At 31.9% G+C, this 11007-nt stretch overlaps 1 protein-coding gene across 1 annotated transcript in view; it reads left to right on the plus strand.

The window, feature by feature from the left end:
• LOC133193965 (integrin alpha-8-like) overlaps nucleotides 1–10637 on the plus strand; it is a 32049-nt gene extending 21412 nt beyond the window's left edge. Inside the window, exons 11-23 of the mRNA XM_061329876.1 lie at nucleotides 1349–1540; nucleotides 2206–2403; nucleotides 4047–4234; nucleotides 4489–4641; nucleotides 4869–5329; nucleotides 5833–5998; nucleotides 6360–6506; nucleotides 6810–6932; nucleotides 7144–7245; nucleotides 7883–8008; nucleotides 8308–8512; nucleotides 8626–8671; nucleotides 10192–10637. Coding sequence (XP_061185860.1) covers nucleotides 1349–1540; nucleotides 2206–2403; nucleotides 4047–4234; nucleotides 4489–4641; nucleotides 4869–5329; nucleotides 5833–5998; nucleotides 6360–6506; nucleotides 6810–6932; nucleotides 7144–7245; nucleotides 7883–8008; nucleotides 8308–8512; nucleotides 8626–8671; nucleotides 10192–10426 — 2342 coding nt within the window. The 3' untranslated portion in view covers nucleotides 10427–10637. The remainder of the gene's footprint in view (nucleotides 1–1348; nucleotides 1541–2205; nucleotides 2404–4046; nucleotides 4235–4488; nucleotides 4642–4868; nucleotides 5330–5832; nucleotides 5999–6359; nucleotides 6507–6809; nucleotides 6933–7143; nucleotides 7246–7882; nucleotides 8009–8307; nucleotides 8513–8625; nucleotides 8672–10191) is intronic.
• The last annotated feature ends 370 nt before the right edge of the window (nucleotides 10638–11007 follow it).

The following is an 11007-nucleotide window of genomic DNA, read 5'->3' on the forward strand; positions in this document are numbered from 1 at the left end:
CCTATTTTTATCGACATAGGTCTGTCCCGCTTAAGTCCACGATTCTTCAGCCACGGAGCAAGTTCTCTATCGACTGTGTTACCCTGGAGCTTTTATGCAGGAGATACATGTACCAGTTAAAACATTAAGGAGAAAATTAATACCGCTATTTTATTTTTTCTGTAATAATCATGATTGAAAATATTTTACCACTTGTAGTAAAAGGAAGAAAGACATTTTATTGGTTAAATTTGTATCAGTGTATAAACTCTTCACATAAATGAGAGAAAGTCCTTAAAATGTAGTATTAACGATCCGTCATAACATTGATAAAAGACCATGGTACAACAGAAATTCAACACTTATTTCATACTTAGAATAACAGATGGCTTTCAAAAACCCGGATATCTGGATCTAACTTGATTAGTTGTAAATGTCCTTTATTCGTGTAATAGGGATATGTTAAGAAAAGAAGTGGAAGAAAAGATAACAAAATTTCATTCTGAAAAACAATGTTTTTAAATTCTAAAATACTGAGTAGCTGCAATAGTAGCATTTGCTTGAAAATATCTCTTCCCAATATCCAGAAGTTGTTAATGCTGTTTTTTTTTTTTCTCAGACTTATTTTCTATACAAATAAATATTACTTAAACATTGTTCTTTAAAAGGCACAAGGGAAAGAAAGAGAAATTTTTATTAAAATCATTTTTAATTAAGATGTTCAATCCCTAGTAAGAAACAATAGCTTAATAGTTAAAAGCATGAATATTAACTAGGATTAAGTCTATTTGTTTTAGGCCTATGACAAATAAACAAAAGAAGAAAAATAACTTCATTTTTGTATGAAGTTTTGCTAAGGTCATAGGATATTATATGGCTTGACCACATGACTTAGAATAAGTCCTGTCTATACCTGATGATGCTACATTAATCTTTACATTTTTAGTGTGCCATAATAAATTAGATGTAATAAAAACATGGTTTTCTTTGCTGAAAAAAATTTACACGTATTTGATAAACATATGTTTTATTGTTTGTATAACCATCTGAACGATGTTTGACAATTTTCATGAAAAAAAACTTTAAATTATCAGAAACAGAAACTACAAACTATAATTTTATTTCGTATCAAAAAATATAGTTCAACCATATACTCTAACACTTTGCAGTGGACATTCCTTCCCTTATAATTTGATGGGGGGAAATATAACGCTTGTCTATAACTGAAGGAGTTCAATGTCTTACGTGATTTTAAAAGGAATCGATTTAAAAAATCTCTGAATTCTCTCACTTATTAGGTCACAAAACGCTTGTTGGGCTGTAGCCAAAATAACTTTGCTCTTGACCATCGTATCTTTTTTGTCTGTAGATGTAGTTATTGGGGCCCCCTTTGAGAGTGATGGACAGGGAGCAGTGTATGTGTATATGGGGTACAAGAGAGGATTTTACTTGACACAGACAATTACTGCCGCAAGTGTTGCCCCGTCTGGTACAACACTTTCAACATTTGGAAGTTCCTTTTCCCAACATTCTGTAGATTTCAACAACGATAAACATCGAGGTATGTATGAATATTAACACTATAATGGGAAATATATGTGTAATTTAAGCATTTGGGTTGTAAAAAATATGATTGGTTTTGTTCTTATGTGCATTTGAAATAGAGTTTCTGAATAAACATAGACGAAAAAACTCACATAAGTGCTAATATAATTGATATTTTAAAACTAACAGAATTGAACATACATGTACTTGGGGTATACTAGAAGTAAATATTTCTACCTTTCAATTTACTACCTTTTTGCTTTTTTTTTTCATTAATCGCAGAAGCATGTTTACAATATTTCGACAATTCAAATGACCATTATCTGATTTACTTAATTACATGCATATTATTTAAAAACTTCTTTCAGACTTAAAAGACTGATTTGCTTGTGGGTTATGCTCTTTCTTAGCATTGAGCTTGTGATGTTGTTTAGTATTTTGTTTTCTCATTATTCTGGTGCTGTTGCTGATAATTTCATCAGCAGATTCTTGCCATATCTTATAATAATGCTTTGGTAACATAAACCTAATGACCTTTGAAGTGCCTTTTATCACATTGTTCAGAAACACAGGACAGGTGGATATCATAAAATTCACTAATTTACCAATTAAAATCATTTTTCTTATGTGTAGAGAAGAGTGAATATCAAACTTGTTCTCTAACTTAGTTGTCATTTTTAGACATAGCGATTGGTGCATACGGGTCAGCTATGGTCTTTGTCCTCTACACAAATCGTCCAATTACAATGAGAGTTGATACCAGGACTAATCTTGTGTCATCCCCAGGAGGATCGAAGTTTATTATTGGACACAATACAACAGAGTTCACATTTAATGTCTGTTTTGAATACGAGGGCGATAATATTCCGACTGATGTTTGTAAGTCATGTTAAACAGACACGTTATTGTTATGATATAATTAAATGAATTTATGAAAGCCCAATTTCATTTACAGGAATCAGTGATGTTCTCGATGTTTATGATCTTATTTAAAAATGATGCAAAACAAGGAGATTATAAATGAATTACCAAAATTTAGTAACAGGAATATCAGTTTGTATCTCTTGTTTACTTCAGGTCAACTGTAAACATACACATACATGTACATACAACACACTAACAGCAAAATATCAGAAAAAAGGGATTTTTCTAATATGACAATTTTTGGCAGTGACATATGAAGTAATTGTTGACAAAACCTTTCTATTTTAGTGGTGACCTATGAAATAACTGTTGACATGACCTACCTTTTAATCTGTGACCTATGAAATAACTGTTGACAAAACCTTTCTTTTCTAGTGGTGACTACGACTTAATCTTCCCTTTTTTGGTGGTGATTTAAGAAGAGACTGTTTACAGAACCTTTTTTAGCGATGACTTCTGAAGTATCTGTTTCTATTTCGCAGTAATAAAGTAATTGTACACACACCCTTCCTTTTTTCTGTAATCTATTAAGTAACTGTAAACACAACTTTTCTTTTAAGTGGTGACAAATGAAGTAATTGTCGATATAACCTTTCCTTTTTAGTGTGACCTATGAAGTATCTGTCGACGTAACTGTCGACACAACCTTTCTTTTTTTAGCGGTGACCTATGACGTAACTGTCGACACAACTTTTCTTTTTAGTGGTGACCAATGAAGTAGCTATCGACACAACCATTCTTTTATTAGCTGTGACCTAAGAAGTAACTGTCGACACAACCTTTCTTTGTTTAGCGGTGACCTATGAAGTAACTGTCGACACAACCTTTTTTTTTTATAGTTGTGACCTATGAAGTAGCTGTCGATATAACCTTTCTTTTTTTAGCGGTGACTTATGAAGTGAATGTTGACACAACCTTTCTGTTTTTAGCGGTGACCTATGAAGTGACTGTTGACATGACCTTTCTTTCTTTAGCGATGACCTATGAAGTAGCTATCGACACAACTGTTCTTTTTTTTTTTTTAGCTGTGACCTATGAAGTAAGTGTCGACACAACCTTTCTTATTTTAGCAGCGACCTATGAAGTAACTGTTGACCACCTTTCTTTTTAGCGGTGACATATGAAGTAAATGTCGACACAACCTTTCTTTTTTAGCGGTGACCTGTGAAGTTACTGTCGACACAACCTTTCTTTTTTTTAGCGTTGACCTATGAAGTAACTGTTGACACGACCTTTCTTTTTTAGCGATGACCTATGAAGTAGCTATCGACACAACCATTCTTTTTTTTTAGCTGTGACCTTGAAGTAACTGTCGACACAACCTTTCTTTTTAGCGGTGACTTATGAAGTAACTGTTGACACAACCTTTTTTTTTAGCTGTGACCTATGAAGTAGCTGTCGACACAACCTCTTTTTTTAGCGGTGACCTATGAAGTAGCTATCGACACAACCATTCTTTTTTTTTTTAGCTGTGACCTATGAAGTAAGTGTCGACACAACCTTTCTTTTTTCAGCGGCGACCTATGAAGTAACTGTTGACCACTCTTTTTTTAGCGGTGACCTATGAAGTAACTGTCGACATAACTTTTTTTTTTTAGTGGTGACCTATAAAGTAACTGTTGACACAACCTTTCTTCATACAAGTGCCTCCAGTCAGGGACGTGTTTGTTTTAATCAGCCAGAAACATGTTCCAATACAATGTCCCGGAGCATCACAATCTTCAAAGCTTCTTCTGAATTCAAGTGTCCGGATCCTCCCCTTTACGTTGTTGTTCAAGATGATTGGGTAAAAGTCTTTTCTTAATGTTGTATTAAGAAGTATCCAGAAAATGAATCATCACTTTATTTTCATAAAGTTAGAAGTTTTTTGCAACAAGCTTAATATTTCATCCATGAAAAACATTAATGTAGTTCATACATGTATACAATTAATTTTATTTTGGACTAGAAATAAACGACATTGATATTTATTATCAAAATTACAAAAAAGTGGAATTTATCATTTTAAAAAAAATATATAAGCTCTCAATTCTTACATAGACAAACATGAGAGGTTTGTTTGTTCCTGTGGACTTTGATGTGGAGTTCAATGTGTCCACTACTAGCAATAGAGAGTGTACCGTTAGCTGTCCTATAGTCAACAAGTTTGATCCGACTAACGACGACCCATTTTCCAAGACACGTAAATATTCGGTTAGTGATCTACATGTCTCAGGTCTTTCAAAACTGCTTTACGGAATGTAAAGTTTGGTTTCTTGAAAATTAGTCTGAATTAATCAGTATCAGAGTTAGAATAATTGATTTTTTGTCAAGCATTTTCCTAAAGAATCTGCTGAGAAATGTGCCTTCTAAATAGATTTTTCCACCAATTAATATTTAACTTAAAACAATACGGTAAGTGAAATATATCATGTGTTTAGTATGAATTGGAGAGGATTGGATGTGGGGAAGACAACATTTGTCAACCAGATATAAAGATTTCTGTCTCATCACCGGAGAGCATCATAACTGGACCACAAGCAGAATACGTCATAGACATCACTATTAACAATGAAGGCGAAACCTCTTATGATACAGCGATCAACGTCACATTTCATTCTAATTTGACATTGGCCAACACAGGAAACTTCAGCGAAGATTTCCCTGTGACCTGTTCTCCTGCTGTTGGTTCGGTGCAGTGCTTTCTGGGTAGGCAACAGTTAAAGACAAATGAAATGTTCAGTTTCAGGATCACACTTGACAGCAGGAGACTGCTGCCTGTGATTGACGAGTTTGAGATGAAGGTGGAAGTAAAGTCTAGCAGGAATGATAACAGTATGGAGAGCAAGATGTATAATAAAACAATCAAAGTACTGACAGTGGTGGCAGTCACTTACAACATGTAAGTATGTAATGTTTTTTTCAAATACTTATTTTTCTATCTGAAACTGGCTTCATCGACATGTAAGTAGAAACATGTCATGGAATTTAATTCATAAATTCATTCAATAGATGATTTAACGTAGAACTGATCGTGTATTTTGCTTGGAAACATAAACAATTTGTTGTAAAGCAAGAGACCCTCTCCACAATAGCGAACACATCCTTTCAAAACCCAAAACATTTGAGCAAAAATAGAGGAAAAAATTAACAGAGACAGATGACAGTTTTCTTTCAAATACATCAACCATTATGCATAATTAAACATTTTGAATTTTAGACTGAAGTTTTTTTTGGTCCCAAACGAAAATTCATCTGTATTTAAAAACAAACCAATATTGGCTATTTACATCAGCAATTTTTTAAATTAGTATAGAAGTTGTGATTCACGAATAATCTGGAATTTTAGAAAATCTTCTGTTTTCGTATGTTCTTCCCTAGTTAACCTTTACATGGCTGTTTTAGAGCATCTGTTCCTGAAGTTTATATTACAAAGACAGCCCCAGAAAGTCCCATTGTAGAAGTATATCACAGCATACAGATCGTTAATACTGGACCTAGTGATCTGCTGGACATATTAAAATTTACCCTTGAATATCCACAGTCAAGCCAAGTTAAACCAACGAAAATCGTAAGTTGTCAAATACAAAATAATGACTTTTAAACTAATTCCATTTGACTTTTTGAGAAAGGCTGATATATTCAGTTTTAGGGATCTGACAAGATAAGAATTGAGACTAAGATAAGGAATATAAAATATTACAACTTTAAAGTTCATTTAGCGGTGATCATATTTAAGCACCTTTGGTGAAGCTTCTTGTTCGCTAATTCAACTACTTGCTATTATATGATTAAAGAAACACCTGGAGAAACTTTGCTCAAACGCGCTATAATAATTGTAATTACACTAAATTGATGGGGAAAACTGTGCTGAATTGTTATTTATGTTGAACAGGCAAACATCTTTAGTTTTCTATAATTATTTTATTTAGCTTTTGAATGTTTCCTCCGCAAATAACAACACTTTGGTACGATGCCAGAATGTTGTCCTAGAACCAGAAGGCGAGACAAATTTGACCTACAGAGCTTTTACTATTCCCATTAACAAAACAAGGCACTCAGAGTCAGCCAGCAATTTTGTAAGAAAATATTCAAGATATAGAAAAACACGGTTACAGCAAACACACTTATAATTAATTTACTCTAAAAGCTAAGTGGTTTCATTCCCTCTAGTTTTGGAAATGAAAACATTATAAACTAGATGAATATAAGAAATCAAAATTGTGCATTCCTTGCACTTCGCTATAAGCGTTTTTTACTGTACATTTATTTCACTTCTTGTTTATACTTTTTCCTGTATTTTTATTTTGGTAAACGTAATATTTAAAAACAAATATCGAGTAAATTCCAGAGATGAAGGTGTTATTATGATTTTACATCAGGATTGTGAGAAGAGTGAAATGTGCAGCAAACTGGAGTGTGATATTGGAACGTTTATGTATGACAGTTTTATATCGGTGGTCATTTCCTATGATGTCATCCAGAACCTGTATGCAATTATTAATGTGAGTATATGGAGCCATGTGCTATATCACCATATGTATGTTCTAATGCTACTAGTAAAGTACAAAATGTTACGAATTCTTTAGTTAAAAAAAATGAGATCGTCTGAATAATTTGGTACAATTACGTTTTGTCAAAACATTTAACTGAATCTTAAAAACTTACCTTGGTCAGTATAGAAAATAAATTTGTTTTTTAAAAACTTTTTTAAAGGATGGAGCAAGTGGTGATATACCATTTGTTCCAATAGAAACAACATTTACTCCATACACAGAGAATCCAGGACTAAATTTAAAAGGTCAAGGAGACGGTTTGGTATGTCTGAAATATTAAGAAAAACTGTTGAAAATTTAAATATAGCAACGTTTCACTATATTTTGGTTTTCATCAATCTTTCGTCATTCTATCAGAGAAAACTCTCTTATCTTCATTATATAGCAATTGTAAATGTAAAGTAATTGACATTTTATAAGTAACGTGTTTGGAAAATATCATTACTTCAAAGCATATTTTGTGTGGCACTTTTGATTTAATTTACGCAGTGTATTATATAAATAAACTTACATGTTGTCATAGTCTTAAAAATGATCTTAAATATTCAAGTATTTAAAGTTCTGAAAAAAAGTAGTGTACACTGTTTATCGTCTAACACTGCTCTTTATAAAATCCAAATTATTTCATTAAAATCGGCATATACCAAAAATATTCGTATTTTAAAACATGCTTTGATTTGTTGCTCTACTTAAAACTTAAGAGTACTTGGATATTTTTGAAATTATTTTTGAGATTTAAGATATTTATATTCTTAAATGCATGTATGTTTTACATAAAATATATATAATGAAAATTGTGATCATGATAATTTGAAATCTTAATAATTCTGATATATACATCAGCGTCAAAAGATATCCTCAATTTGACTCACAGAAAATATCCTAGAGTTACATTTTAGGTAAAGGTGGTGACGAAATTTCTTCCCAGTTCACCGATGAAAAAGGAAGTTCCAGTTTGGGCCATAGTTCTACCTATCGTTATTTCTTTAGTTATCCTAGTAGTTGTCGTTCTTGTTCTGAAAAAGGTATGTTGTAAACATTTTAGGATCATGTTGACCATTGCATGTTTCCCAAACAATTATCAAAAAAAGGAGTCGAAAAAATCGTTCATTTTTTGTGTCGTCATATACGTATGTCCCCAAGAGAGTATAACCTGATTTGAAAAATTGCAAATGTTCAGAGAGAGAGAGAGAGAGAGAGAGAGAGAGAGAGAGAGATGCTTATGAGAGGGACTAATCCTGCGCAATAGTTTACAAAGGGGTGGAATATCTGTTCAAAATGATCTTGAAAGATTAATAAAGATAATTATATGATCATTTTGCAGAGAGGATTTTTTGTTAGAAAATATAAAGTACAAATTGAGGACCAGAGAGCACGTGAGAAGAAGATCAAAGAAAATGACAGGGTAGATAATTTAGTGGGAACGGATGATGAAGTCGAAGAAAAGCCTGTATTGTCAACTTTTGTAAACACCAATAAAAATAAAGATGAAACAGAGGAAGATAAGCTGGGCTCGCTCGAGGATAAAGGTAAAAATGAATGGAGTTGCTTTAATAGTTTTTTGAAAAATGCAGTTTCTGTACATTTTGTGATGAGTTGTCATGTCATATTTATTGATATTCAAGTTTTATTGAAATGACAGGCCTGGAACCACCATCGACTGCAAAGGAAAACGAATTAGAAACAAGGTCTGAATGTATATCTATATTCCTTATATTTATGTTTTTATTGGCAATTTGTTGAAATCGTTTTATAATGTCGCACTTCAGATTAAATAGAATGCGTCTCGGTTTCAGATTTAAAAATATGTGTTGGATGTGTGATTAGATTAGAATAATAAGAACCCATATGCTAGCTAGACACTAATTATCTAAAATATGTTTTCAACAAAGACGGTCACTAAACAATTTTCATAATCCCTAACCACTGACGCCTGACGCAATGACAGCCCCAGAAAACTATATCCATGTCAGGTACTTGACATTTGACTTGGCGAAATTTGAATTCAGTTTATCGAGAAATTAACACACTTACTTAAACGAGTTATAAAAGAGAAACCATTTGGAAATGTAAATATTTACTATCAACAGTATTTATAAAATTATTTTCAGATACAGATCCCTGTATCTTTTTTCTGCATTTGTAATCTCTTTTGCGGAAACATGAGCCTGGTTTGTTCTTATCATAAATGTCAATAGATAACTCTTGTTTACACGGCATTATTAAATTACATAAACATTTCTTCAACGGAACTAAGTAATTGCAATAAAAATCTGAATTACTATAAATTAAATATTTTTTGATAAGGATATAAAAATACTGTTATAAATGGAATCTTAAACAGGTTTTTAACAAAAATAAGTTGCTCAATATGGTGTTACTTTTAGTATGTTGCACGTGTTTTAATTTGAAGTATGTAAACATCACATGTTTTCCTACATGTATTCTCGATAAACAATACTGTTTTCAATATCAATTTAGATATTAATGATTTAAGATATCCATAATAAGTACATGCATGTATTTAGTAGTGCATCATTCATTGCACCTGATCCCATCTCTGTTTTCAGATGTCCGTGCTTGCTCTGCTCACAATTTATATTGTTTTATTTGACTTTGAGTGTGATTGCCGTTCGTTTTCTTTAGATTTCATTCAATACATGTACACACACTATTGTTGAAAACATCTCTTTTAAATTGTTCCTGTTAAATAAAAGGATTTTTTTTTCAATTGAAAGAAAATCCATTATTTCATTTTGTGCATAAATTAATAATTATTTTAATGAATGAAATAAATTACACTTTCAACTCTTTGTGTACTAATGGTGTAAAAATACTTCTAAATATAAAGTTTTATTTCATTTTTAAGTCCTTTTTCAAAAAATAAAAATAATAAAATAAAATAAAATAAATGAATAGATAAATAAATGAAATGATGGTTGTTTACTAAATGCTTTCAGATATTGTTCATTTTACTGAAAATAATCCGTACAGACCTTTCATTTTGTTTATTCATTTTGTTTATTTTATTTTTTTTTTTTGGTTTTGTTTTTTTTAATTTTTGAATGAGGACTTAAAAAACTGAAGCGTTTATTTATTGATGTGATCCCTCTTACCTAACTGGAGAGGCAGCTGAAAACTAAATGCACATATACAATGTTGATATATTTATCAAGCAGCTGATAAAATAATCCTTCCTGTCTTACAGCAAATCGGTAGTCATTAATGAAAAAGAACTACTTCTCCCTGCACCACCAAGTACAAGCAATGTTGAGTTTGACACTGATACCCAAACGACGAGCAATGGCGAAAACGTTCCTAATGTTCAAAAGTCGAATAATGGCGAGGGTGTCCCTGGTGATCAAAAGACGAGCAATGGTGAGGGTATCCATTACACTCAGACGGCGGGTAGTGTTGAAGGTCACTCGGAAGGACATGGATAAATGATCGTGTAGAAATAAAACCAAAACTTCATATTCTTAGAATTCATTGTGATATAGTTTATAGAATAATCACGCTAAAATTAAATGTCTTGTTCCATGTGGTATTATAAACATCAAGAGCCAGTTAAATTTTAATCAATTTCAATCGATTTCGAGGGATCCTGAAACTTTTAAGACATCATGCTGGTAAAAATTAAACATATTGTATTTATCTCTCTTGTTCTCTTTTTGTGAAAGTTGTTAAACACAATGAACAATTTTATCCATCCTTATTTCTTACAATTTTAGTACATGTATTTGACATCATAAAAAAGAAACAAATGGAACATATTTGTTATATTTAGAAAACAATAATTTTATAGAGATAAAGTCGACATGATTGATATTAGCTCCTCCGAAAATTATTGACAGTCATTTAAGTACAGTTCTGTGTAAAAATCATGCAAAATAGGCATTTAGGTGATATATGAGGGTTCTCAGAATTTGATGATTTTCCACACATAGTTTTCTTTTGCCCTATGAAACATGTATGCAAAAGGAAAAATGTTTTGATTCACGGTTACCATGGAAACATGGGTAGA

Source organism: Saccostrea echinata, unplaced genomic scaffold (assembly GCF_033153115.1).
Source record: "Saccostrea echinata isolate AGI-Se365-2 ecotype Australia unplaced genomic scaffold, CSIRO_AGI_Sech_v1 ptg000028l, whole genome shotgun sequence".
NCBI lineage: Eukaryota > Metazoa > Mollusca > Bivalvia > Ostreida > Ostreidae > Saccostrea > Saccostrea echinata.